The sequence below is a fragment of the Pogoniulus pusillus genome, chromosome 26 (genome assembly GCF_015220805.1).
Source record: "Pogoniulus pusillus isolate bPogPus1 chromosome 26, bPogPus1.pri, whole genome shotgun sequence".
Classification (NCBI taxonomy): Eukaryota; Metazoa; Chordata; class Aves; order Piciformes; family Lybiidae; genus Pogoniulus; species Pogoniulus pusillus.
The window spans coordinates 6239624-6267432 of record NC_087289.1 but is presented as its reverse complement, the minus strand read 5'-3'; the positions used below and the strand labels follow the sequence as shown (position 1 = coordinate 6267432).

General features: G+C 59.6%; 2 protein-coding genes and 2 non-coding genes across 14 annotated transcripts; all 4 read right to left on the bottom strand.

Annotated features, from left to right (window-relative positions):
* Window positions 1–110: 110 nt before the first annotated feature.
* On the bottom strand, window positions 111–6483 carry FAM131A (family with sequence similarity 131 member A). The gene is given in 7 exon segments (XM_064165225.1): window positions 111–2155; window positions 2544–2672; window positions 2935–3117; window positions 3359–3452; window positions 4314–4438; window positions 6053–6096; window positions 6098–6483. Coding segments are annotated over 7 exon segments (1077 nt in total). The 5' UTR covers window positions 6154–6483; the 3' UTR covers window positions 111–1709.
* Window positions 6484–7815: 1332 nt separating this feature from the next.
* Window positions 7816–26858, bottom strand: EIF4G1 (eukaryotic translation initiation factor 4 gamma 1). Of its 11 annotated transcripts, none has more exons than XM_064165554.1 (35): window positions 26785–26858; window positions 25635–25695; window positions 24226–24334; window positions 24050–24136; window positions 23724–23756; window positions 23097–23117; window positions 22298–22471; window positions 21840–21939; window positions 19980–20092; window positions 18812–18904; window positions 18664–18730; window positions 17406–18305; window positions 16227–16315; window positions 15835–16021; window positions 15330–15463; window positions 14942–15079; window positions 14575–14748; window positions 14299–14496; window positions 13895–14041; window positions 13557–13793; window positions 13366–13470; window positions 12802–12955; window positions 12597–12697; window positions 12388–12490; window positions 12165–12255; window positions 11272–11528; window positions 11063–11178; window positions 10743–10915; window positions 10490–10615; window positions 10317–10398; window positions 9569–9667; window positions 9307–9441; window positions 9141–9222; window positions 8927–9067; window positions 7816–8811 (listed from the first exon to the last, which is right to left on the bottom strand). In XM_064165554.1, the coding sequence occupies exons 3-35, from the start codon at window positions 24298–24300 to the stop codon at window positions 8630–8632; spliced, it is 4914 nt and encodes a 1637-aa protein (XP_064021624.1). In that variant the 5' UTR covers window positions 24301–24334; window positions 25635–25695; window positions 26785–26858; the 3' UTR covers window positions 7816–8629. The 11 variants fall into 11 exon arrangements, with proteins under 11 accessions (XP_064021624.1, XP_064021620.1, XP_064021625.1 ...); XM_064165550.1 differs by having other exon boundaries at window positions 12165–12267; window positions 26785–26857; XM_064165555.1 differs by having other exon boundaries at window positions 12165–12267; window positions 14942–15061; window positions 26785–26857.
* Window positions 14825–14897, bottom strand: LOC135187235 (small nucleolar RNA SNORD66). The gene has a single exon (XR_010307253.1). It is a non-coding gene; the product is annotated as a small nucleolar RNA SNORD66 (small nucleolar RNA).
* On the bottom strand, window positions 16104–16180 carry LOC135187234 (small nucleolar RNA SNORD66). The gene has a single exon (XR_010307252.1). It is a non-coding gene; the product is annotated as a small nucleolar RNA SNORD66 (small nucleolar RNA).
* Window positions 26859–27809: the final 951 nt, after the last annotated feature.

Below are 27809 nucleotides of genomic sequence, written 5' to 3'. Positions count from 1 at the left end.
CACCGTCACCCTGCGGGGCCGTGAAAGGGGGCACGTTGCTGCCACCCACCTCAGCCTTCGCAGGAGGAGGCAGTGCCCCCACCTGCAAGAAGAGGGGGCTGGCACAGTGCTCACACAATGGACTTTATTGGAGACCTGACAGGATGGAGCAGGAGGGGTGCCAGGGTGTGGGCACTCCGTGGGTACACCACAGGTACCACTGCAGCGGGGTGGGGGAAGCTCAGGCATACTCGTGCACATGCATATCCACTCCCGGGTGTGCTCTCACACACACGCACACAGAGCAAAGCTCCCCCCACCCAGCCATGGGCACCTCGGGTTCCCCAGCCCATCCCAGTGCCATGGGGAACATCCACTGTGCCCAGAAAGGGGGTACTGGTGAGCGGCTGGGAGCCTGTTGGGGTGGCATCAGGCCTGCTGCCCCCTGAATCTCCTCGGGTACAGCTTGGCCATGCAGGGAGGTGGGAGCCAGTCCCACACCAGGCACCCCACAGCAGGGAGGGGGAATGGGTGCTGTAGCCAGTGGAGGTTGACAGGGGATACTGGAGAGGTGCAGGATCAGGGGCTGAGTAGGTGCTGGGGTGCCTCAAGGTGTGGGGCTGACAGGCTGTGACTGGACTGGGCAAGGAGCAGCATGCAACTGGTGAGTAGCCCCAAGAGAACACATGCCATGCAGGAAGGGGGGCACAAGCGTTGGCAAAAACTGGCATTCCTCCCACAAACGACGTGCCCAGAACTCTGGCACAGCCCTAAGGAGCCCTGAGCCAGGGTGCTACCCCCAGCCAGGATGGGGGGGCTGGTCGCCCTTCATGTAGGCACTTGGTTCCCCGCTAGGGGTGAGTGACTCAGGGACAGGGGTGTCGGTTCCGACACCTCCCACCTCCCTACACCCCATGTTGCCCAACGGCAGACTTGGGGGACCCTGGTTGGACTGAGTCCCCTGCCACAGGGCTGGCTTGGGACTGTTGCTGCTGGTGGCCCAAAGTCCCCAGTCTGGGAGCTTGTGCCCACCCTGCCCCCACCCAACCCCACAGTCTCCCTGTGCCAGCCCCACACTAGTACAAAAATGTATAGAAAGCCCTGGCACCATAGCACATCCACAGCCCCCCACCCTGCAACCTCCTGGCACCCTCAACTGCCCCATGCCCTGAGGCAGCAGTTCACAGTTTAAAACTCGGTCCAATAAAAGCCGTCTGGGGAAAGAGAAGGAAAGCCCCCCCACTCCCCTAGTGCCCCCTACCACCCCGAGCCGTGAGTGCTGGGCATGGGGCGGGGGCACCCATGGGATGCTCAGAGAGGTTTAGGCATGCCAATGGCTGGGGGGACACCCGTGCCCAGAAGGGGAGCCCAGGGCAGTTTGAGGGGGGAACATGCGAAAAAACAGCCCCACTGATTCAGTCCCACTGATTTTAGGGGGCACATCTGGGCATCAGGGCGGGGGCCGGACCCCCCCAAGCCCTTCCCTACGCCCCTTCCCCGCTTTCATGCAAAAATCCAGGAGGGCAACAATGTGGCCAAGCGGGGCTTGAGCACGGTGGGGGCATACTGGCTGGGGGGGGGGCGCTGTAGTGGCCCCCCCAACCTTCCCCCGTGCCCAGATAATGAGGGGGAGCAGCGGCAAAGCCCATCCCTTGCCCAGCGGGGCGTCCAGCAGGAGGGCAGCAGGGGCTGGACCCCCGTCAGGAGATGCAGGGCACCCCAGTGGGGCATCAGGGCTCTTCAGTCTCCTCCTCTTCCTCCAGCGATGCCACCCCGGAGGACGCGACGTCAGAGACTTTCCGTCGGAGCGAGAAGTCCTTGCTCAGCACCACCTCGTCCTCAGCAGGTGAGAGGCAGGCTTCAGCGTAGGACACGGAGTAGAGGGAGTCCTGGCACCGGAGCCGTGCCAGGCCCCGCAAGGCACTTTGGCTGGCCGGGGGGGGCAACTTGGGCAGCAGCAGGTCCTCACCCCCAAGGGAGCCCAGCAGTTTGGCAGTGAGTTCAGAGGGGGACACCATCTCCAGGCTGCAGAGGCTGGAGCACAGGGTCTCGGGGGAGAGGGTGTGCGAGGAGTCACTCTCGGGTTCACAGGAACCATGCCGCACACCCAGCTGGCACAGGTGGCCCTGCAGCAGGTCTCGCAGCAGTGCGCTGGCAGGCACCGTGCTGGGCAGCTCTGCAGGAAAATGGGATGCCTGGTGTCAGTCCAGGGCTGATGGCACCGGCACTTGCCAGCTGCCCCTCACCTTGTATGCCCCAGGTTGGGAGCAGTGGGATGGCAGCAGCACTTTGCTCCCTTTGCCTGAATTGCTGCATTTGTGACACTGGCAACCATCAAAGGAAAAGCAAAATACACTCTGGCATCAGAGAGGGTGCCACACTGAAGCTCTTCCCCATCTCTGACGCAGGCACTGCTTGCCATAGTGTCAGGCACGAGCACTGTTCCATAAAGGGGTGGTCAGGCATCAGGCAGCCTGCTCCTTCAACCCTTGGCACCTGCAGCGGGACTCTGACACCAGGACAACTTGGCCACCTGACAGGTGCTCGATCCCTGTGGCACTCACCAGTGGGCTGGGAGCTCTCCGTGGAGGGCATGAAGTCCTCGTCGTAAGACTCATCATTTGAATCGTCCCCATCCACAGAGGACCAGGCTCTCAGCTTGGCCTCGGCGATGGCAAACTGCTCCGCCACTCCTGGCATGGGACAGGCACGGGTCACACACAGAAAGGTGTCCCCAGAACCCCCCTGCTCCAGCACCTCTGTACCTACAGTGCTGTGGCATGCATGCATGGAGGGATGGATGGATGGATGGATGGATGGATGGATGGATGGATGGATGGATGGATGGATGGATGGATGGATGGATGGATGGATGAAAACAACCCTCTCTGCCACCCCTGCCCTCAGCCCTAGTGGAGGAGTGTGCCTGCCAGCCATGCACCACACAGTGCCCACCAGCAGCGAAGCGTGCCTCCTGCTCTCCCTCGCTCAGATGGCAGTAGGAGCTGAAGGCGCTCTCCAGGGCAGTGGGCGACTCCACTGGTTTGCACCAGCCCTTCCACTCGATGAGGTGGGCGACCCGGCCCTGTGCCATGGCTGTCGGCTTTGTCACGTGCTCCTTCACCACCTGTGAGATGCCTGAAAAAATGCACCCCCACCATCAGCACCCCCTGGGCAGCCTCAGATCCCTCCACAGAGCCCACACACCCCTGCCCACACACTCACATGCCTTTCTCTTGGGTGCCACCATGAACTCCCAGGAACATCTTGAGCCTGCCAAACCCCAGAGTGCCCTCCCTACAATATGCCCTAGCCCAGAACAGAGCACCTCCACTTCCCTGCCAGGCACCCGCATGCCCTGGGCCAGACAAGCAGTTACCGTGCAGCGAGGAGCGGGCCAGGGCGGCAATCTCCTGGATGGTCAGCGCGCGCCGCGATTTGGGCAGCATCTCGACAGTGTCCTCAACATTGACCTGCAGGAGCAGGCAGAAGGATCAGGGCCTCCAGTCACCCTGTCTGTCCTCTGCCACTCTCCCACCCCCGAGCCCCAGGAGGAGATCTTAGAGTGTCTGTGCACACTAACATGTTACAGGCACAAGCGCTCAGAGAGATGGCCACAGCCACCGCCCTGGGCAGGTACACACCCGTGCCCATGTGCACGCTGCGGCTGCAGACACGCTGTGCCTGCTCACGGCCGCGCTCTCGCACGCAGCGTGCACACACCTGCTCACCTAACCACCAGCACACGCACACGGGGGGGGCTTGTACACCCACACACACATGCACCCACTGTACACACGCACGTGCTGCAGGCAGGGTCTTCCTCACTGTGCAGACACAGGATCTTCCTGCACACATGCACACTCGCGGTACACATTCCATGCGTGCACACACACACCCCACACACACACGTGTGCACATCTAGACCTGTGTTCATACCCTGTGCTAGTTGGTGCCACCAAGTGCGTCGGCGCCCTCACAGGTGCACAAAAGGCCACCATGGCTGGGCTCCCTAGCACAACCTGCCATGCCATAACACCTTGCTGCATGTCCCCACTGCCCATCCGGGCTACACCAGGCCCCAAGCCCACGGCCACGGGGGAAGTGATGTGGGATTTGGAGGCGCGCAACAAATTGCATTGCCATGGCAACGAGGCACCGTGGACTGATTTCTCCCAGGATACAGCCCTGCTCATGGTTGACGTCAGAGCAACCCCAGAGCCGGCTGCAAGCTGGCAGGACCAGACAGGCAGCAGAGCCCCACACATCCCCAGCCAGAACCGGTGCTTCACCATGCAATATGGGCACATGGACACAGCTGGGCACAGAGGTACCTGGAGGAAGTCCTGGCTGTCGAAGGAGGCCTGGCGCACCAAGCGGGGCAGTGGGCGGGCAACACTCAGCGGTGACAGAGCTTTCACCTCCTTCCACTCCACGCACAGCGTCGTGTCCACAGCCACTGTGGGAAGAGACTGGAAGGTGTCAGCACCCTTACCCCCCGGCAACCCCCTCAGCCCCTCCCACGAGGGGGTAGCAGCTTCTTGCCCAATCTAAGACTAGACACAACTCGTTGTGGGGATGCTCTGGAGCAGCCGGGTGCTGCGGCATGGGTGACTCATGCCTGGGCAACTCTTCCACCTGTGTCAGCGGTAACGAAGGGCCCCAGCCTGGCACCAGGGACCGGGTGCCCATCTCAGCTTGGCAGCTATTTTGAGAGTGGTGGGGGCAGGTGGACTAGGCCAGTAGAGAGCAGACTGGGACAGGCACTGTGCACATGTATGTGGCACTGGGCCATGCTCTGGGGGGCTGGCACTCCTTCACCATCTCCAAAATCCCCCTCCCCAATTCCCATCTCTGGGGCAGAAAGAAAACAAGTGCCCCAAACAAATGACTCCCCAGCCCCCTGGACTCCGACCCCCAAAGTACTTTGGCCAGTGAGGGTCCCCTTCACTGCAGCTCCCGAGCTATGCCAGCCTCTGAGGTGCTGGAGCAGGGATGTCTCCAAGGATCCTTGTTCCCTATGCATCGAGGTGGGCCCAGCTGACACGGTGAAGTGGGATATGGTGGAGCCAAGCAGTGCTTCCCCAAACCTCTATCTGGGGGTAGCCTCTAGCACCTTGAGGAACTGTTAATGGCATCACCCCTGGCTGTGGATATGGGCACCCCATGGTGATGTTCTAGTACTGACACTCCCACTCCTGCAGAAACAACACCCCTAGAGCACCCCCAGCATGCCTGCACCACCCCCAGCACTGCCCAAACCATCACCAAGCCCAGCCACCGAAACACCCCTGGATCATGGCTGCAGCCCCCGTCATCCTCATCTCTCCTGCAGCACCCTCATGACATATGCAGCACCCCCACAGCTTCCACTTGGCACCCTACACCCTCAGCACCCTCCTACAAGCCTCCATAGCTTCTCCTTCAGCCCCTCAAGCACCTCCGTTCCCTTTCACAGCAACTCCATACCCTCTCACGCCTCTCTGACCAGCACCCCAGTCCCACACACCTTCCCCAGTCCCACACACCTTCCCCAGTCCCCTGCACCACCCACCCACTCCTCTAAGGCTGCACCCTCAGCCTCTCCCACTCACTACACATCTTCACCTCCCATATCTCCCCACACCTCTTGGGCCATGCAGCTGTCCCACCATAGCACTTGCAAGCCCCAAACCCCCACCTGCCTGTAGCCCCCATTCCTCTCTATGTGCCTGAGCCTCCAGAGCCCTCAAGCTCCTTGTATTCCCCTCTGCTATCTTTAGGCACTCTAACCCTCTGTGTCCCCCTTTCTGTCTCTGTACTTCCCCATATCCCCAATAAACATCCCCAAACATCCAGCCCCAAAACCTCCACAGCTCCCTCACAGCAGCCCCCATCTTCCGCTATTCCACAGCCCTCAAAGTCCCCAATACCTTAACTGCACAGCCCTTGTTCTCCCCCAGAAGCCTCCCCACAGCCCCCACATCCCCCTTTTGCCCCCCATTCCCAAATCCCCCTACTGCCCCCTAGCCTAAAACCTTCCATGGACCCCAACCCCCCCCAAGACCGCACTTCCCCGGTGCCGCTCACCCACCGATGGTGGTTTTGGAGCCGATGCAGCCCATGCTCCCGGGGGGGCCCCGGTGCGGGCACTACCGTCGGCTCCGCGCAGCCCGCATGGCCCCCCGACCGCATGGGCGGCCCCAGGCAGCGCCCGCACCCCACCGGAGGCTGTTACCGGGTCGGGCCGCGATACCGGAGCCCCGAGCGGTGCCTGCGGTGGGCCGGAGACCAGCACGTCCAGAGACGTCACTGCTGAGGGAGGAAGAGGAGGGAGAGGGGAGGCGGGAGGAGGGAGGGAGATGGGAAGAGGAGGAGGATGGGGAGACAGAGGGAGGAGGAGGAAGGCTAGCGAAGAGGAGGACAAGGGGAATGAAGGATGAGAGAGGAAGAAAGGAGAGGCTGGGAGGAAGGAGAGAAAAGGGGAATGAAAGCAGCTGGAGAGGATGAAGGAAGAGGGGGGCTGAAGGAAGAGGAAGAGGGGGATGGAGGAAGGGGGGGTCTGAAGAGAGGAAGGATGGAGGAAGAGGAGGGGGCTGAGGGGAGGAAGGCCGGTCAACGCGGAGAGCGCCGTGCCAGCACCGCGGACAGCGCCGCCCTGCCCGGCCAGGGCCCCCCACCTGCGCGCCCCGGGCGAGACAGGGAACCCTCAGCAGCGTGGCGGCCCCAGCACTGCCCACGGAAGGGACGCATCCCGCCCCGCACCGAGGGGCTGGTGGTGCGGAAGGAACACATAGCCGCTAACACAGGGCTAGCGGGTCCTGTCTCGCTGTGGCTGGGATCGGGGCAGGTGGGTGCAGGCTTTGAGACACCACATCTGGCAGCACCACAGCGACCTCCGCTGCAGGAGATATAGGCCAGCAGCGATGCCAGGTTGCTGGGTTAACTCGCAGCCAAAAAGATCTGTTCATTCTGAAACCTAACGATGGCAATTAATGCTGCAGCACCTTTTCCCTGGCACAAAGGAGCACAGGAGGGCAGTGTCAAGGTGCTACCCCACTCCTTGGCAAGCAGAGCACCAGAGCAGCCCAAGGGCCTCCCTCTGTACTGTCCCAGGCAGTGGTGGGGGAAAGCTCCTGGCCAGTACCCCACATAGACACACAGGCCCTGCTGGCCTTTCCCTGCCAACCACTTCCCAGCATTAGTGCTGCCAGGGCTGCAGCTCAGACGGATCAGCCTCTAATCTAGGGAACAGCCTCCAGTTAATTATTCTGTATCCTCTGGGCCATGGCCAGGGTGACTCAGCACGAGGCAGACCAACACAAAAATCAGGCCCCCCCAATGGGGTCCAGACTCTGAGACACCCCATCAGAGACGCCCAAGCATGACCATGGGCAGCCTAAGGTGAGTACATCTTCACAGCCCCTGGGTAGGGGGCACCTACCATCCGTCTTGGGACAGCAGAGCAGGGCTCTTAAGTCGGCAGCACCCTCACACCACGCCAGGCGTGTGACGTGGATGGGGTAGAGGCACGGAGAGGACAGGACACACAGAGGGTGGGTGGCAACAGCGGCACACTGGGCATTATTTAGCAATGTTCTTTTATTTCCAGTTTTTTTGTCTGTTTTTTTTTTGTTTGTTTTGTTTTTTTTTTTAAGGTGAAAAGATGCCTTTAAATCTTCAATTAAATACTCCATAAAGAAAGAAAAAAAAACCACAACAAAAAAAAAGGGAAAAAAACCCCACCCAAACAAACCAAAAAAAAAAAAAAAAAAGGAAAAAAAAAAAAACTGGAAAAAAAAAGAGAGAAAACAAAAAAAAAAGGAAAAAAAAACCCAACTTATTTACAAATTCAGGTGAGCAGTAATTGAATCCTTGCTTTAATAATTACACGTGCGGCTCGTCACATCCGGCGCTCTATAAATACAGGGGCCGCGGATGCGGGGGCCGCCCCGTCGCTTGCCCAATTGTGGCCTTAAACGTTTGGGAGGAGGATGGGAGAGGTGGGGGAGACAGCCTGGCCCAAAGAGAAAGGGTCATCCCCCTCCCCCCCCCCCCCCCACTTCTTCCCCAGCATCCTCCCCAGGTGTCAGAGCAGGAGCAGGGGGAGGGGGGGGTGGGGGAAAGAATTGTATTTAAAATAAAAAACGGAGGGGGGTGGGGGGAGAGGTGTCCAGGCAGTGATGGAGGAAGAGAGAGGACAGGGGAGAGGAAGAAATCACGCTCCTGTCCCCAAACCAAATTTAATAAGTTTATATATATATAATCTCTCTATATTTCAGCAAGAAGTGGGGAGGAGGAAGAAGAGGGGGGAAAAGAGGGGAGATATGTCCCCATCCTGTCCCCTCTCCCCATGACATGAGTCTGGGGGTGCTCTGACCCACTCCTGGAGACCTGGTGTGCCTTCGCTGGGAGGGAGGAGAGGACGGCAACAGCCGTCTCCATCGGCATCCATTTATTATCATCGTGACAAACTAGTACAGGCCTCAAACAGAACCGGGGCAGAGAAGAAAGGGAGAGGAGAACCGAAAAGAGAAGGAGGCCTGTGAGTGGCACAGCAAGTCCCTTGGCCCTGGCATCAGTAAGTCCGGGGGGCCAGGGGTGGGAAAGGATGGAGTCGCTCCCTGGGGTGCCCCATTCTCTCTCCCCACTTCCTCCTCCTCACAGCTGCTTAGTTGTTGTCGGACTCATCCTCTGCTTCCCGAAGCCAGGTGAAAAAGGCTGTCACTGATTTCAGAGCCACCCCTTTGCCCTGCTGCTCAGATGGGTCCTTGCTGGACTCCCACTTGTAGAAAGCCTCCTCCTTGATGACGTCCTCATCATAAAGGGCATCAAAGAACATCCGCAGCAGGTCTAGGTAGGGGGGAACAAAGGGGTACTCTGCTATTCCCCAGCCACCAGCCACCTTGGCTCAGGTGGGGATGCACCTGCCACCCCCTCTTCAGCCCACCCATCCCGCAACACTTACTGGGAGGCTGATCCAACTTCAACACCAATGCTTGCAGGGCATAGAGTGCTTGGAGCTCCTTCTGTTCATCCCGCAGGTACTTCTGCAGCAGCTTGGCTTGGCTGCGGATGACCATGGCATCCACGCGGTAGGGGTTCTCAACTGCAAGAGATGGAAGTAAGAGGGGAGGCACTGTGGGCTGGGGGACACCTTCCCACCTCACCCTGGTACTCACAGATGATGGCTGAGTGGCACACAGATGTCATCAGGGCCCTGATAAACGTGTTGGATGAGACTTGCTGCTCACTCAGGTTGGCCTAGAAAAGGGAAGGTTGAGGGGCTGTGAGGTGGAGAGGGCATTGAGTTTTGTGGGCCTGCAGATGCTGTGCCCACGTGTTCACCTCAATCCAATCGTGTATTCTTTGGTTGTTTGGGTTCTCCTTCAGCAGTTTATCCATTTGCTTGCACAGCTCCTCTGAGGTTAGCTCCTTGTGGCTTGGCATGTCTGAGCTGTCCCCCATTGTGTACTCCAATTTCTGGGGTGAGCGGGCAGAGACAAGCCATTAAAAGCAGTACAAGGGAACACCATGCCGCTGGCAGCAGGACCCCTCCACGGTCCCCCTGCCACAGCTTGGCTCAGCCTTGCTACTATTGTGCTCCCACCTGCTCTGTGACAAATTTGTTGACATCCTGGTCTTCAGGCAGGAATTCCTTCCAGCTCAGACCTCCATCCCGCCAGAGCTTGCCTACAGTCTTCTGGCTCTGCAGGACAGAAAGGCAGCATCAGCACCACATGCCCTCTGTCTCCAGAGAAGGGGATACTGTAGCTTGGCCATGCTATCTCCATGAGCCAGGCATTACAAGTGATTCTATGATCTCAGAACATTTTGTGCTGGAAGGAGCCCTAAGTATCATCTAGTTCTAAGGGACATCTTTCACCAGATCAGGTTGCTTCAAGCTCCAACTAACTTGGTCTTGAACATTTCCATGGAGTGGGCATCCACAACTTTTCCGGGCAACCTGTTCCAGTGTCTCATCACCCTCACAGTAAACAGTTTCTTCCTTGTCTCTCTTAGTTTTGAACCATTACATTGTGACCTGTTGCAACAAATCCTCAGCTAAGAAATCTGTCCCCATCTTTCTTGCAGGCTCCCTTTAAGTACTGAACAGTTGCTATAAAGTCTCCCTGGAAAACAGCCCCTCCCTCTGGTGCTGCCTGAGCAGTTCCATGTCCTTACATTGGGACCCCAGAACTGAACACATTAATTCAAGTGAGGCCCCACCAGAGCAGAGAAGGATGTTCCTTGCCACCCTCTCTAGTGGCAGAGGGGTTCAATCCCTGTCGTATCCCGACCAGGCTGCCAGTCCTCTAAGGCAGCAGCTAGTATCTATGTGAACCCCAAGCACTTACCATGCTCTTGCACAACAAGCCCAGCACCTCAACCAGCAGCGTGGTGGCCTTCCCAATGGGCACCAGAGGCTTTGTTATTTCTCTGTGGGGCACAACAGAACTAGTTGAGCTACCTGACCCCCAGAGTCCTCCTGGGATCCCACAGCAGCCCCACAGAGGGGTACAGCCCTAACCTGAACAGTTCCTCCATGGGGATGCCTTCCTCTTGCAGAATGGGTGTGATGAGCTCAGCCAGGTACAGCCATATGTGTGGGATGTCAATTTCCATGTCTTCTGCAATCTCTAGGATCTCCCGCAGCCTGCAGAGCAGAGTGAGGCCATTGGGATCCAGCAGCAACCATGCCTTCAGTGGCAAGAGATCTCAGGAGGTCTCAGTGCTAAGCCCTGGTCAAGGTAGCTCAGGGACCAAGTGGCCCATCCCCTCACCCTTTGTAGTACTGCTCCTTGGAGAGCGTGCCTGCCTTCACCAGCTGGCACAGCAAGACTCCCATGTGCTCACGGGAGATGGTGCTCCTCTCCAGCGTGGACTCAATGCCGTTCTGCACGAAGATGTAGAGCAAGGAGGGGCTGCCCAGCTCCTGCACACATTGCAGGGCCTCCTGCAGGGTAAAGAGGGGGTCAGCACTGTCCCATGGCCAGCCCTTCTTCACCCAGGCACCACCAATACCCCACCCAAGCATCCACAGAAACGGACTGAGTGGTACAGGGGACATATGGTGCTGTGTCTGGCTTCACCCTCCTCTCACCTTCATGTCATTGATATGCAGGTACTCCTCTATGATCGCCTTGGATTTCTTCTCCAGCTCCTCTTCTGACAGTGCAGGCTTATGGGATGCTGCAGGAGATGCAGACTCTTGCTTAACTGCAAGAGAGAGCAAGGGTCAGGCACCACCTGGAAGAGACAGAGCCCCAGGCTGCAGCCAGACCCCCGGGATACCACTCCTCCCCAGCTCACCGCCCTCTCGGCTCCTGTCCCGTTCCTCTGTCATGCTAGCAGCCTTGCGCACAGCCTCGGGGCCAGTCTGCTTCTCTCGTTCTCGGCTCCTGTCCTCTGTCTCTTTGCTGAAGCTCCTCTTGGTGAAGGAAGACCTGTTCCTATCTGCTCGCTCCCCCCGGTCAGGACGCTCCAAGCGGTCACTGCCCTTCTCTAAACGGGACTCCCGGTCTCCTCTGTCCCCAGCCTTCTCTGATCTGTCACGGCTGGAGCTGCTCCTGGGTGGGAGAAGGACAGACACAACGGTCAAGAACCAATAACCACTCTCCTCTACTGCAGTTCAGAGCTCTGTAATGCGAAGCTGACCCACTCCAGTGACCTTTTCTTGCACTCGACCGCCCTCAGAGAAAAACACTTAACCCTGTCTCTCCCCTGTTCCAGTTCATGCCCTTTACTTTTCACTCTGTGGCTTGGCATGGGTCAGCACACTCTGGCCAAGCACAGCCTGGCCCCATCCCACCCACACTTTCCCCCCACACAGCTACAGGTCATAGATGAGATCCCACTTTGTTTCCCTTTTCTCCTGAGCAAACCTAACAGGACTTGGTGCTCCAGTATCCATAGGACTCCCTCCAGTCCACTAAATGTCTGTATGGTCCTGGGACCCCCAAACCAGACTCAGTACCCAGATGTGGTTCCTCAAGTGTCAAATAGCAGGGAGGAAGCCCAGGACAGGGTCAGACTTCTTTAGTGCAAGGACTCAAACAGCAAGAATCCCAGAGGCCCCACCTTGCCAGACAGCATTATTCCAGCTCAGGTGCCACTGGTTTGCCTACACACTAACTGACCACTGCCCAATGTAGGGGGCTCCTCTCTGAACTGCACACACACAGCAAAGCAGGAATGGCCCTCACCTCTGTACCACATGGCGAGACTCCATGCTCTCAGCTGGCGTTGACTGCTGGAGCGCTGAGAATCGGTTCAAGGTGCTCGTGGCTGGTCGCCCTGAATCAGATGCTGGGCGTGAAAAGAGGGGAGTCTCAGAGTTCAATGCCTCCCTCGTACAGAGAGAGACAGGGAAAGGATCCCCTGCTCTCATCCTGTCCAATGGCACCCAGCCAGTCTGACACTGCCTACCTGAATCTGCAGGCTTCGTGCCAGATCCTCCACTGCTACCTTTGCCCCAGCTCAGTCGCCCACCCGGCGCAAAAAGCTGGTTGTTGGAGTCAATGGATCCAGGCTGCAGGTGGAGAGACAGAGTCAGCCACAACCCCACAGAATCTGGGCCAGGTAGAATCTGAGCCAGGCAGCCAGCTCAGCCACCCACACTGTTCCCTCAGCCTCACCTTGGTGATCTTTGTTAACCGGCTGGTGTCAATGGGTCGGTTGCCCTTACTGATAGGCACCGTGTTCCAGCCATCATCTGCAACTAGGCTCCCACGTCCACCTGGCCACATGAGGGAGAGACATAAAGGTGTACCTTAGCTTTAGTGCCCAGCAGTAGTAAGCTACCCCTGGCAGCCTCAGATGCCCCCAAGCTCAAGGACTCACTGCTGGAGGATGGCCCAGGGGGTCCTCTCCTCTTATCCTTTGACATGAGCTGCTGCACTTTAATGTGTTCCCGATGCTCCTCCATTTCTGCTTCCTTGTGGATCTGGTCAATGGTTTTGGGGCCCTGGTCTCCTCGCCGTGGTACCCAGCTATTCTGCAGTGGGTAAGGAAGGAGAAAAATGGGCACTGAGCTGGCTGGAGGACTAAGGCAGACACATTCCCCTTTCCCAGCCATCCCACCCTCAAAGCCTCAGGCCACTCTCCTGCCTTGGCCATCATAGTTCCCCTGTGTGCTGTGGCAGCTTTTGGCACAAAAGAACTCAGTATCCAGAGCCCTTCTGCATTAAACAGCTGCCAATTACTGTGTGCCCACTACCACTACCATGCTAGCCAAGGGTTGGGAGCTGGCATGGTGTCTCTGGGGCTGGCCACATATTACAGTCACTTCTGCCTTCCTGGAAATGAATAGACTGCTTGCACTCAGAGGACACAGGCCAGCAACTTCATGAGACCAGGCAAGGGACAGAGGACAATCTTCAGGCAACAGCAGGCCACGTGACTTACCCGTCTGAGGTCAATCACATCCTGCAGCATGAAACGGATTCGGGATGATGTCTTCTTCTCTTTGATGATCTTCTCCATCTGATTGAAGTATTGGTCCATTCTAGGCTATAGAGGGACAGAGTTACAGTCACAACCCTCTGAAAGGCACGGGCAGGGCAGAGCAAGGCAAGACAGAGCAGAGCAAGGAGTACCTTGGCCTTCTCAAAATCCAAGTCCTTGCCAATAGTGGTAAGCAGGCGGCAAAGGCACTCAAGAGACTCCTCATCATGGTTTTTGAGCAGCTTCACCACACAGTCATGCATGATGGCTTCTGTCAACATCTTCAGTTTGAAGAGTTCTCCAATGAACTTGATGTTACCCAGGGATCGCCTTCGAGCCTTGTCCCGCGCCTCCTCCAGCTCGTCCTTCATGCGTGCCTTCTCCTCGGGCTATGGAGGGGGTGAGGGCCACAGCAGGGCAGCTCAGAGACTAAAGCTGCTCCAAGAACACCTACATCAGCCCTCAGTAACAGACTCCCACCCCAACTTACAGCACTGGCGTCGTCCATTTCCTTCTGCCGCTTCTCAAAGATCTCATCATCGTCCTTGTCCTTCTCAAACTCCTTCTGGCAGCGGTTGAGCAGCAGTTTGCGGAAGTTCACAGTCACTGTGGGCTTGTCTGTTGTGGGCACCTTGAGCTGCGGGGTGAGGCACAACCCAAGCAAAAAGCATGAGTCATGTCTCTTCCAAAATCTGGTCAGCTAAGATCCAGGCACACTTCAAACCAGGGCAACACCACCCCACACCCTTGTGATACTCTCCTCTGGACTTGGACCTCCATCCATACTGCCCAGTTTCTGCACCCTACACAGAAGGGCCTGCACCCTGCCGAGCTCAGTCAAGGCCCCCAAACAAAATACTGCCAAGCCAGCAGACTTCCCCAGGTCCTGCTCACCCCCATAAGGCAACGGCACATATTAGCATAGGCAACAGAGAAGTTTGGCTCCGAGATGGCCTTCTCGAAGACGAGGTCGATGACACCCTTGAGTCGCTCCTCCGTGTCAATGGACAACTCCATCACCTGCTTCATCAGCTGCTGGAACATCTGTGGCGTCAGCTTGTTGAGGATGCTGCGGACACGGCGGAGCAGTTCCTGAGAGGACAGCAGAGTCAGCAGGAGCCGAGCATATACCTCCCTGCCCTCCCACCACCCACCTGCCCCAGTTCTAACCTGCGTCTTAATGTTCTCAGGATCCTCCTCCTCAGAGGCACGCTTGCTGCTGGGTTTCCAGGCCTTCTCGGCCTTGTTTAGTTTGACATCCTCATTGAGGGACACAGCAGCAATGATTTTGCGGGGTTCCTTCCTCTGGCTCTGCTGGGAGCGGCGAGGACCCAACCCTGAAGGCTGACACGGTTAAGAAAAGAGACTCAGCTCTTGCTCTGTGACCTGCCAGGTCAGCTCCCAGAGCGTTTGCAAACGCCTGCTCAGATCCTCAGCTCCATCACAGACATCAGTGGCCCAGACACAGTGGCTCGAAAGCTTGATCATCACAGAGAGGCAGAGGGGTACAGCACAGGCGGAGCAAGCAGATACTCACCAGGCCCCGGTTGCCCATGACAGGCCGGCCAAGGTTGGCGAAGGAAGGGGTGAAGTCAGGACTGCAGTTCATGCCACTGAGGCGGATGGGGTCTAGTGCCCGCAGTGGGGTCTTGTTGGCCTGCGAAGGTACACAGGGCTGAGGATGCCCGGGGGCAGAGGAGCGGGATGGATCCATCCCCCAGCCTCAGTGCCGGGACAAGGAACTGGAAAGAAGGCCCCAAAGGTGGTCCCACACACCAACCCCAGACTCAAAGTTCACTGCAGATGTTGCAGCAGAACCCCATGCATGGTAGGCGAATTCCTGCCATGCCTCAACACAACACAGAGGACAGGGACTCCCACTTGGGTACCACCCATGCTCCCCCAATTTCCAGGGCCGCACCGACCTTGTCCAACACCACATCCGTGATCTGGGGCAGCCCCTCAGGTTTCTGCATGCTTGCAAAGATGAACTGGAAGCCCAGCAGGAATTCCCGGTCATATCGCTTCTTCTCCTCAGGGTTCAGTGGCTTCCATTGCTCTGAAGTGGAAGGCAAGAGAGAGATCCTGATGTGGCCTGTCCCACAGCCTCCAACCCAAGTTATAGCAGAGGTCTGGACCTACACAGGGACTAGCAAGGTGGAATGTAGTCAGTCACAGTGCTGCTGCTCCAGCTTGGTACTCCACAACCACAATTCTGCTTGCTTACACAGAAAGCCTAAAATCACTCTGCCTCCTGCCAAGACCCTTGTTCTAAGGCCTCTGTCCCTTATCCTATGCTAGACTTAAGAACAAAACAGAAGGGCAGTGTGAGGTTTAGGATAGCTGAACCACGCCACCTCCATCCTTCCTCCCACCAGGCCTGGAGGCAGTGTGGCTCCCAGTAGAGACCTGGGCCAAGGCATGGCTCACCTTCCTTGTAGCGGTACTTCTGGTCAGCATTCTTGCCCTTCTCTGGGGCCAGCTTGTCCTCCTTCTCCTCCCATGTCTCCTCTGATTCTTCCTGTGGACGGGCAGGGGCCGCATCCTCCACTTCACGGGCAGGGGTGGATGCTGGGGGCTTGTTCTCCGTCTCCGAGGCACTGTCACTGATCTGAGACTGCATCAGGAAGGACAGGGACAGCAGTCACCCCTTGAGCCAGGTCCTGCCCCCTCCACCTCAGACTTAGGTGTCCATTCACTTCCTCAGATCCTCATTACCATCACGGAGCATCAGTGGCCCAGACACGACGTCATAAAGCAGAGTTCATCACAGGAGGAGACAGGACACAAGGTGACCCCCAGACCACCCCTGGGACTCTCACCTCTTTAAAGGCATCCAGCAAATCGCCTACTGCCTCCTTCTTGTTCAGCTCCTTCATCCTTCGTTTCTTCTTTGGCACCGACACGGCGACTAGGAAGACAGGCAGTGAGGTGAAATGAAGGAACCCTCCCAGCCCCCAGTGTACCTCAGCATCAGCCCCAGAGCCACCAGCCCAAGTAACACTAAGTAAGCCTCAGGACGTGGCCACAAGAAGCCCTAGAGATGTACCGCACCAGCACAGCCCCTGTCCCCAAACATGCTATGTACCCACCCAGGCATCTGCCCTACCAAACTACCTCTGCCCGCCAGAATACATCCCATACAGACACATCTCACACCTCTTTCCCATTTGGTTGCTGCATCCCAAATCACCCAAAGTGCTCCATACCTCTTTGTTCCCCAGCTTCCTCAGAGGATCCCTGCCAATGCCAACATTCCTCTGCAGGTCAACCCTCACTGAGGCACTTCCAGACACACCTCTGCCCCCATCGATGTTCCTCTGTTACGTCTATATACCACCCCATAGAGGTGCTTCTCAGAACTAGGTCTATCCCAAGGTTACCCTCCCATATATATCCCTGCACAGGGCACTCTGTATGAACACGTCCCATGTACTCCCCTCCCCTTATCCTCCCTTCTGCACCCCTACCTAACCCTCACCCTCCTCTGCAGAGTGCTTCAAAAAGAACAAAAAACAAACAAAGAATCTCACTATCTTCACCTCAGGACATTCCACTTGCCCCAGACACCCCCATGTACTTGCATACACCAGATGCCACATACAGCTAAAACTCAATGTCTCCCCTGCCATTCCTCCACCTGCTGCACCTCCTTGTGTCTCCAGATAGCTGGAGACAGCCCTGAACTACAACTCATATACACCTGCCTCACACTCCCCCGGAAGGCACCACACAGAACAAACTTCCCTCACAGCCCACAACCCACATACACCCCTCTATACACACCCCACGCTCCTGCACTGATGCATTCTGCAGACATCTCCCTCCATCTCCTCATCCACAGGAACCCTACACTCCTGTCTCCTGGGTCACCTAACTCCACTCCTTCTCTAATACTCTCCAAGTACTCCATGCCAAGCACCATGTATGGGTCATGTCACCCAATTCTCACCCTGGGGCACCCTACTGCCCCACAAACCCCAGAGCCCAACATCCCCAACCTTGTGCAGTCGCCTCCGAGGTCTGCGAAGGGGCAGGGGTCGGGCTTGAGCTCCGCTCCTGGGCCTCACAGGGACCTTCACTCTCCTCCTCTTCCTCCTCCTCCTCTGCCGGTGGGGAGGCAGGGGTGCCAGGCTGGGCTGGTTCCTCAGGCTCTGAGATGGGACTGACATCTGACAGAGGCTGCTCCTCACTCGGCTCTGCTTTCCTGGTGCCCTCCACTCCATTGGGTAGGGACAGCTCTTCAGGTTGGGCAATGGGAGAGTCCAGGGTGGGCACGGGCACTGGTGCGGACACTGGCTGGCACACGGGCACCTCAGGGACCGGCTCAGAAGCCTCTTCTAAGACCCCATTGGCCTCAGCTGCGGGCTCAGCAGGAGGCTCGGGGCAGGGCTCTTCCCGGGGTGGCGGTGGGCTGGGGGAAGCAGGTTTGGCAGGTGCTTCAGGGGCCTGTGGTACAACGGGTGGTGGTGACGGCACGGCCGGCACCAGGGGCACGGCTGGCATGGAGGGGACAATGGGCACAGAGGAGACAATGGGCACCAGTGGCACCTCGGGGAGCACAGGTGCCTGTGGGGCAGGCTCTGGGAGGGAAATGGCAACTTCTTCCTCCTCCTCCACAGCCACCGTGTCCATGACAGGTGTGGGCACAAGGGGCAAATCCACAGGCCCTGGCACTGTAGTGATGGCGCTAAACGTCTTGTGCGGGTCGGGCGGCGCCTCGCCCAGCTCCACTTTAGTGTCCACATCCACGGGGGGCTCCACCGCCATCACTGTCACTTCTGAAAGCACCACAGGCTCCACCTCAGGGATGAGGGGAGGGGGAGGCGACGGGGATGCCGACTTGCTGGGCTCCAGGCAGACAGGCTTGCTCACCACCAGCGCAGGCTTCGGGCGGTCATCTGCAAGGTGGGCAGCATGAACAGGCAGCTCCCCAATCCCCCGCTCACCATGCATCCTCCCCCAGATCCCTCTGTCTGTAGGGGGAGTGCCCACCCACATCACAAATGGGTGACAGGGACAGTGGAGGTCCTCCAGTGCCTAGAGGACAGCTGGTACAAGCAGACAGCCCCCATAAATTCTTCTGGACCCAACACAGAGCCACTGGTCCTCAGGTATACAGAGAACACATCTGACCCCACATACCCCAGGTGAATCAATGAACAGTAGTACTGGCATCTCATACCCTGCAATGTCAACACAGAGACCCTGGCAGTAGCCATGCCAGCTGGCACATTCATCCCCAACAAAGGCACTTACCAGGTCGGACAATAACAGCTACATGGGAGGTCTCTCCATTGGCTTGGGGCTCTAAACTGCTTCCAGCCTAGTAGGGGCAAAGAGAGAGTTCAGCAGGGCCCTGCACACATCCCACTGCCCCAGCCAGGGAGGTAGAAGGTCCCCTTACCTGCGGAGGGGTTGGGGTGGATGAGGTCCTTGCTCCGGACATGATTTCTTCAGTGATGTCTTTGCCCCCTTGGTTGGGGTCTCGTATCCGGATCTGTCCACAGGTCAGGGCACAGAGGGGGAAGTTGTCAACAGGATGGGGAACACAGCACATAGGCCACTCTCTTTTCCTATGCCAAACACCCCCAGGACACCCACTTCTCCAAGAAGAGAGATGAGAGGCTCACTCAGCACTGTGCCTGCTCTGGCTACATAGTGTGAGGATCAGCAGTTGCCACCTCCCTCCCACAGGGCACAGCACCCCTCAGACACCAACCTGTCCTAATGATCACCAAGAATGGGCAGCATGGGGCAGGGAGAGTCTTGCAAGCCATCATGCCAGGCCGTTAGAGCCAGTGTCATGTCTCCAGGCCAGCGCTCATCTCCAGGGTTTAGGAGATCCCAAGGCATAACCACACTGGCATGGGGCAGCAGCAACCACCCTTCTGCCTCAGGCACAGCACAGAGGAACAGCCTTTGGCATGCCCAAGTCACAGTGAGCTCCCTGTCATGCAAGACACAGCCCACACACCCACAGCCTCACTGCCCCCGTGCCTGCTGTGTATGCAGCAGGAGCTGCAGGATACCCTGCTGGGGAGCGAGGGGTGCATGTGGGTCTGGGATGCCAGTGGCAGGGTACAGTACAGCCAAGGGTCTTGCTGTCCCTACCCCTAAGCATGACCTGCTCCCAGGGCAGTGAGCAGAAGACATAAGGCACCAAGGCCCCTCTGCAAGGAAATGTCAGCACCTCCCACCCTGCAGTTCAGGGCCATGACGGCAGCCACCCGGCTCCCCACTATAAATAGGCCCCACACGAGGCCTCCAAGCAGCGGCATCTCCGGGAGCAGACAGCAGTTGGCAGCCGCGGCACAGCACACACACAACCCTCTCCTCCCCCGGAGCAGTGACTCAGCACAACGCTGCTCGCTGGGACAGCCAAGGTCGCCAGCACCCACCACACAAGCCGGTCCCACTGCCAAGCCCCCCAGTCAGGGGGTAGCATGGCTGTGTGCCACTCTTTTTCCCTGCTATACCACAGCCCATCCCACACACCGCAGACACCCAGGGCTGGCACCACGCCCTCCTGCACATGAGCCCCCTCCCCCAGCTGGAGGCGGATGGCTCCTTACCGTCTTGCGTTCTCGTTTTGGGGGAATCGGTGGCTGCTGGCTCACAATGACTTGAGCAGTGGGGACCCCCGCTGGAAATTGCTGCACCCCCTGTGCTGGGTAGTAAGCACCCGCTGGAGGAGAGGAGAGAGCGTCAGACTGGCCAGCTCAGGTCCTCTGAGCTTGTTCTGGGGTCTCCCCCTATTGCCCCAAACACAGGGGTCTGTCAGGAGCCTGGGGAGCCTGTGGTGCTCTGCAGCAAACCCCCATCGCATCCGGCCCAGATCTTCCCAACCCGCCTGACTGGCCTGACCGAATTCCTTCCCTGTGAAGCAGAGCGTCCCCGCGCCACCCCCACGCCCAGCCATGGCCCTGCAGGCACCCGCCGTGCCCACCGGCTCCACGCCACTGACGGTCTTGCTGGGATATTCTGCCATGCTCAATATGGGCGTCCCTGCTCCACGGGCAGCTGCCTTCCCGTTGGTGTCCTTATCTCCCCACGGTCAGCACCAGCCTCAGGGCGGCACCAGCCAGCCCTGTCCGCACCCTCCATTCACACCCAGGTTGAGGGGTTCCAGCTTCCTGAGCCCTTGGCTAGCCCAGCCCAGAGGAAGGAGCTGTGCAGGGGCCAGAGGCAGAGATGGATCCCATCCAGTGCTGGCACAGACCCCAACTCCTCCCAGGGCATCCCCAAGCATCACCTCCAGAGCAGTACCATAAGGACATGTTGGAGACTGGACAGGCACAGCTGGGCCCCAGGCCCTTCTGGCTCCAATGCCTTCCTGGCTGCACTGAGCCCAGAACTCATCCAAGATGCTCTATGGACTAGCTGGTCTCCAAGACAGGGAATCCTCTCTCTGCCCCGAGCAGACACAGGGGCACCAAACAGACCTTATCTCAGGATGGACTAGGCACAGGGAGATGGAGTGAGACACTGAGCTACCCAGCCCTGGGGACCGGGAAGACCAGCCTAGGACATGATCTGCCAGGCCACTTAAGAGTCTTGTGATCAAAGAGCATGCTGCTGCCAGCTCCTCTGGGAACAGCTGCAATCCCAAAGCAGAGGCTGGGGGCAAACTCATCCCAGGACCCTAAAAAGACACACTGGGGATGCCCCAACACTGGGCACAAAGAAGCAGCTGCGCTTTGGTCCAAGCATGGGGAAAGAGTCTCTGCTAAGCGCTACCTCCATCCTTCCAGGGGCCAGCTGGGCTGAGACAAGAGGGAGGGAGAGAGAAAGGGCACGTACCTGGCTCAGGAAAAGCCCATCTCTGCCCCAGTTACGCTTTGCGGCAATGCTGGGGCTGGGCTGGAGGCCTCAGCTCACATTTCTGTGTCTGCCAGGCCTCCCAGGACCAACCACGCCTAAATATAGTCACAGCCCGGGTGGCCACATGCAAGCAGGGGGGAGGAATGGGGGCAGACTGCTCATGCCATGGCTCTCCAGCACCAGGAGAGGGCAGGCACAGAGCACCCCAACAGCTCCAGCTTGGCTCCTTGGGAAGTAGGAAGCTGATGGAGGATCAGCAAGCACAAAACTGCTCACCACCTTGACAGTGAGAGACGGGGAGCAGAGGATAAAGTCTACCCTGGCTGTTGGCCAGGAGAGTTAAACATTAAGTGGCCTCAATTTGGAAAAGGGTGGGGGTGGCTGGACCAGGGAGACAATGCACAGCCTCCAGCGCAACTGGGAGACAGGCAGTACCCCTGTACCCCAGAACAGCCTCTAATGGAGTCACAGAGACAACCCCAGCAAGGTGGCAGAGGGGTCTGTGCTCAGCTCCTGACCACAGGGATTGCAGGAAAACCAAGGGTCGAGAAAAACTGGGGAGAGCTAGAGCTGAAGAGCACCGCAGAGCAAAGCGACCCCCCAGTCTGTACCGTAAGTCCCAAACTCTGTGGGGCTGGCTCCAGGGTAAAAACTAGGGGCGCCAGGCTGGACCGGGTACTGTTGGGTTGGGACGACGTAAGTGGAGCGACCCTGCAATCGGGGAGAAGAAGAAAGGTCAGCTACTGATGCTGCAGGGCAAAGATGGACCCCCAGATCACTGACATGCCCCCAGAGCTGCCTGTGAACCAGCCGGGCACCAGGGCAGGAAACAGAATTCAGGCAAAGAGGGCACCAGGTGCTTCAGGGGCCTGCCAGGAAGTGTGACCAGTGCTGCTTGCTGTTTCTCTACAGAGCCAAGCAACACACATTTCTAATCAGTGGGTGCCCACAGAGCCTGGGGAATCCCTTCTGCCCTCCCAAAACAGACCTGGGCTAGAACCCCAGGCAACACCCCCCCACCAGTGCCCACCACAGTGCCCTCCTGCAGAGCCCAAGGCACGGCCCTCACCTGTCCAGGAATGTAATAGGCTCCTTGGGAAGGTGTGTAGGATATCTGGGAGGGTATCATCATCACCTGGGAAGCAGCCTGATACACATGGGTAGGGGGGCCGGGCCGGGCCGTTGTGTTACTCGGCACACGGGACGCACTGGCAGGAGGCTGCGCCCTGTTCTGGTAGAAATGCTTGGGGAAAGATGGGGCACAGCGTCAGGTGGAGCACTGACATGCTGACCCAGCACCAACACACCCTGTGTGACACCCCCTGCCCTGCCCATACCAGGGGGAGCCACCTAGATGTGCACATCACCCCAAAAAGCCAGCCTGGGCACAAGGAGTAGCTCCATGGGGGATGAGGAGAGGAAAGGACACCCTACCCCACACCAGGAGGACACTCAGGCCTCCACCCCAGCACTGTCCTGTCTCCACACACCTTGGGGACCACCTGGGTCCACCCGAACCAGCTCATGCCTGGCATGGGCCTCCCCCAGCCCGGTGGGGGCCGGCAGCTCCAGTGCCCGGTGCCGTCCACCGCCACCAAACACTCGGTGGTGGCAGGTCCCAGCGTGCTTCGCGCCAGCTCCCGGAGCTCGCACGGAATGCTGGGACCTGTAGTTCCACCGCGCCGAGCCACACCACGACCGGACGGCCAGGCCCTTGGAGTCAGCTACTGCACCACGGCCCGTGCCTTTCATCCCAACCCAGCTTTTCCACCGGGCAGGTGCATCCCTGGGAGCAGCAGCTCAAGCCCAGCAGCGAGCAGGCAAGGAAGGGTCCACACACCCACCCCAGAGCAAGGAGAAAGCTTTACCTGAAGAGACCTGAATCCTCCCTGTTAGCAAGCGCACATGTACAGAGGGAAAAGGGGAAAGAGAGACAGGAGTTACCCGCACTGGGACAGGGCTTGGGTGCAGGGTAGATGGCACAGGAGCAGAGAGAAAGCTGGGGAGCCCTTTGCCTGATGCCCGCATACCACACCTGCCAGGGTCCCCTGTAGGGACTTGCAAGGGGCACGGAAGGCGTTTGAGGGGCAACCAGCTGGCACAGCCAAGGATGTCACTGGATCTGCCCCCATCAAGACCTCTACACAAGAGGGCTGATGGGAGTCTAGAGCCTTGCACAGCACCGCAAGACCCTGTGAGACCGCTGCTAGGTAGTGAGGAAGAGAAGGACAAGGAGGGGCACAGACAGAAGAAGCAGCCCCAGCTGGGGTTAGCACAGGCACAGCCACATGCTGCAGGCTCCATGCAAGGAGGAAATTGGGGAAAACACTGCAGGGAAACTCCCCCAAAAAGTTTAGTGTGTGTCCCCTACTTTCCTGAGGCTAGCCCATTCTCTAGCCCTGAGGTCCCCAGCCCCTTTGTGCCCAGGGTGGGTGTTCCTGTGCAGTGTCAGAGCAGGGTGCTTGGCATGCAGGACTGGAGAAGTGGGTTAGTACCTGCTGGTGAATAGCCCGAGGCCCTGCTGGAAACTGAGAGGAGGAGAGGTTTGGAGCAGGGGAGGAAGGAGAGAAAAGCAGTCACTCGGTGGGCATCCCTGGCTGGAGGCGTCTGCACCCCCACCCCAGAGCTGGGAGGTCCCTGGGCAGTAGTCTTGGTCTGGATCGTGGCTGTGCTCCCCCTCACAGACTCATGCCAGCCCCAAGGGGCATGACAAGGCTCTTTGCACTCCTAGGCACCACAGCAGTGGAGGCTGCTCAGCCAGGAGGCAGAAAGCTGCTGCATCCACCCCATCACCCCCTCCAAAAGGGAACAAAGCCCTTACCTGGCGTGGCTGAGAAGGCGTATTCATTTGTGAGGTCGGTGCCGGGTTAAAAACCACAGGTGCCGTCTGACCGGGAGGGAATGTCGGCTGGAGGGAGGTACAGAGGGAAGGAGATGGTACCACTGCCCCGGATGCAAACTGCTTGCCCACTCCCCACACTCAAGGAGGCCAGTTACCTGCGGCAGTCCGGGAGAAGGGGCAGGGTGTGGGGCTGTTGGGGCTCCTCCTGTGGGCTGTGGAGCTTTGTTCATTTCATGGGGTTGTGCATAAGGATCCCCTCGCTATCTGTGGGGACAGGGACATTAGGTATAATCCAGAGGTCAATACCAGCCTGGACATCTATCTCCTGTCCATATCAGCTCCAAAACCAGAGCATCTTCAGCCCTTTAGCATAAGGCCAGACACCAGCCATAACCCAAAGACTGCATCATGCCAAGGCACAGACCCCCATGTCAACCCCTCCTGCCCCACTGGGGTACAAGGAGAGCATGGGCATCACTAGGCCACCCATCCTGGGTGAGCTCCCACGCCCTACAGAGCAAAGCCCCACACTCTAGCCTAAACCCAGCCGTACACACCAGCAGGAGCGAGCCCCCTTGAGGTGACATCATGGAACCCAGCCAGGCACCCCAAACAAGCAGGCACTGGTGCCCGCGACCAGCTGCCAGCACCCAGGCCACCACTAGCTCCAGGGGGCTGGGTGGGCCGGCGGCACCCCAGCGTCAGTTGTGCCAGTCTCCACCCCGGCTGACCTACTAAGCACTTCCCCTGGCCGGCCAAACCTGTTCCTGCCAGTGGTGCCGGCTTCTCAGCACACACCACAGACGCCTACCAAGGAGGGCAGGGAACGGCTCCTGCATGCCTCTCCACCACTGCCAATGCTCCTGCCCGGAAGACACTAAAGCCCCTCAATACTGTCACCACCTCAGACAGCCTGAGCACCTTCCCGGCTGTCCTGGGAGTGACTTGGCAGCCAATGCCATTCTCCCCGCCCCAGTGCAAAGGCCACTTTGGGGAGAAAGAAGGTGGTGCCCCCATCTTGCACCCTGCCGGGGGTTGCCTGCACCCCGCAGCACCTGGTGAGCCCACAGTCGGCAGGAGTACCATAGGGAACAGCCACTGTGCCTCCGGTAACCTGATGCCTAGACGCGTCAGCTCGGCTCCAAGGCATTGCCAGGCACGTCCCACTAACACGGGGCCCCTCTTGCATCCTCTGGTTGTACCCCGGCATAGGGGGAGTACCACCCTATCACGGGGGGTGCCCCAGCCACAACCTCAGTGGAGATGGGTCCTCCTAGGGTTTCAGGAGATGGCAAGGGCTGAGCTGCACCCCATCGGTGCTCCCCCCAGCCCCCTACTCACCGGGGAAACGAGAGTCCAGTACAGGCAGGCTGGTAGGGGCAGCCTGGTATGCTCACTCTGCCCAGCCCTGGGACAGGGCAACCTGGGCCATCTTAGCTCGGCTTTGGCACCGATCTCCCCAAAAAAAGAGGAGGGGGAGGGTGTCACATAAGGGACGGGGCCACTCGGAGATAGACCCGGCCTCCCCACCACCGATACCACCGGAGGTGAGAAGGATACTCACCCCCCCGCGGGAAAAATCTGGGCCGGCTGAGCGGGCCTGCAGAGACCGTTCATCCGACTGACTTGGAAAGAGGAGGGAAGGGGAAAGAGAGATCAGCCCGGGGGCTGGGGGGGGGGCCCAGACGGAGTCCCGCGCCGCCCCCTCCCCGGCCGGCCCAGCGGTGCTCAAGGAGCAGTCCCGTCCCAGGGGAAGGGGGGATCGCCGCCGCAGGGTTTTGCAATAGGAGGAGCCGCCGCGGCCGCTGCCTCCCCCGCGCCGGGAAAGGCCAGGCCCACGGCCTGCACGGGGCCTGCCGCCGAGGCGGGGAGTCCCTGCTGAGGGCCGGGACCTGAAGGGGCGCGGGACGGCCTGGTCCAGTCCGAACGGGACACCAGGGGCCCCCAAGGGTACACGACGGGGGATTTCCCGGCGGCAGGCCCGAGACAGGCCGCGACGCCGGCCCGGGAGGAACTGGCCCAGCCAGGCCCGAGCCTGGCCTCGCCCCCAGGCCGAGGCGGCGGCCCAGCCGACTGGCGCTGGCAGCTCCGTCCTGGGGCTGACTCGCAGGCCCATGGCGCCGGCACCATTTTGGCGGCGGGTGGGGGAGGCCGCAGGGGGGCGGCCGGGGAGGCATCCGGCGGCCCCAGTCCCCCGCCGAACAGCGCACACACACTCTCCCCCTCCACCCCCCCGCGGCGGCCTCTGCCAAGGACACGTGTCACTGCCGGCCGCCGCCATGGCCCGCAGCCCCACCGGCACCGGCACGGGCGAGTGGGGCGGGGGCGGCGGGGCACGCACCACGTGCGGCAGCGGCGGGCCTAGGCGGGCGCGGAGGCAGAAGCACGTGCGCGGCGCCGGCGGAGCGCAGACCGGCCGGCACGTGGGGGCACCGAGCGGACTGGCGCCGCGCGGGACCACCGCGGCGGCGGAATCGGGCCGGGCCCAGCGGGGAGCGGAACTGAGGCAGGGCAAGGGAGGGTGCCGGCGGCGGGGCGGCGCCCACGTGGTGGCGGCGGCGCGGCGGGACCCGGCGGCGCGAAGTCTGGAAAATGGAGGCGGGAGGGGGGGCCGGGGGGGGAAAGGCGGCCCGCGGCCCGGTACCGGTACCCCCCTCCCCACCCCTCCGCCCGCCCCCCCCGCGGCGCGCGCCCGCCCCGCCCCCGCCCGTTACCTTCAGTCTCCTTCAGCGCGCGCGGCCCGACGCAGCCGCAGCGCAGCGCAGCACGACCATTTCCGGAGCCGCGCCGCGCGCAGGGGCGGGGCCGCGCCGAGCCGCCGCCGCCGCCGCGGGGGAGGGGCGCGCGGGGGGCGGGGCGCCGGGCCCGAGGCCGCTGCGGGCAACCGCCCCGCGGCACGTGACGCCGGTGCCGCGCCCCGGCCGCCGCTGTCACGTGCGAAGGGGCGGGGCTGTGCGCGGAACTCCTCCTCCACCGCCGCGGCCGCGCCCTCGGGCGGGCCACGCCTAGCGGTCCGGTACTGCCCGTGCGGGAGCACGTGGCGCGCCACCGCAACCGGCGCCCACCCGGTGACCCGGCACCCACGCGAGACCTGCACGCACCCGAGACTCAGCATCACCCTGACACGTACTCACCCGGTACCCAGTGTCACCCCGACCCACGCTCACCCACAACATCTACCCAACCCAGCACCTACCCGACCTGTACCCACCCATGACCTGGCAGCCACAGTAGCCAGCACCCACCTGGGACTCAGCATTACCCTAACCCACACCCATACAGTATCTATCCAGCATCGCTACACACACAGCTCCATCTGGGAACCAGTACCCTAATAAGGCCTTTATTCATTAGCACAACTGACACCTATCTGGCATCACCTACTTAGGACTCACCCAGCACCTTGCACCCCCGGGGGACGTGGTCCCTATTCAGAATCTCACAGGACCTTGCTCCTACCCTGCCACTCCCCTTAGGACTCAGCACCCAACCCAGCCCCAATGCAACACCCCCCACCCATAGCATCCCACACCCATTCAGACCCAGCCACCCATCTGAAGCAGGGGCAGGGTGCAGACAGCACCAATTTTGGGAACAGAACAAGAGTTTTCCTCTTTCTTAAAAATATTTTTCCCTGGGGCTTCTACCCCAAGTCCACATTTAACCTGATGCCAGCTCTGGAGCAGCACCAAATGCTTACATAGATTTGTTTATTTGCAAGGGAGGCAGCTGCAGCTCA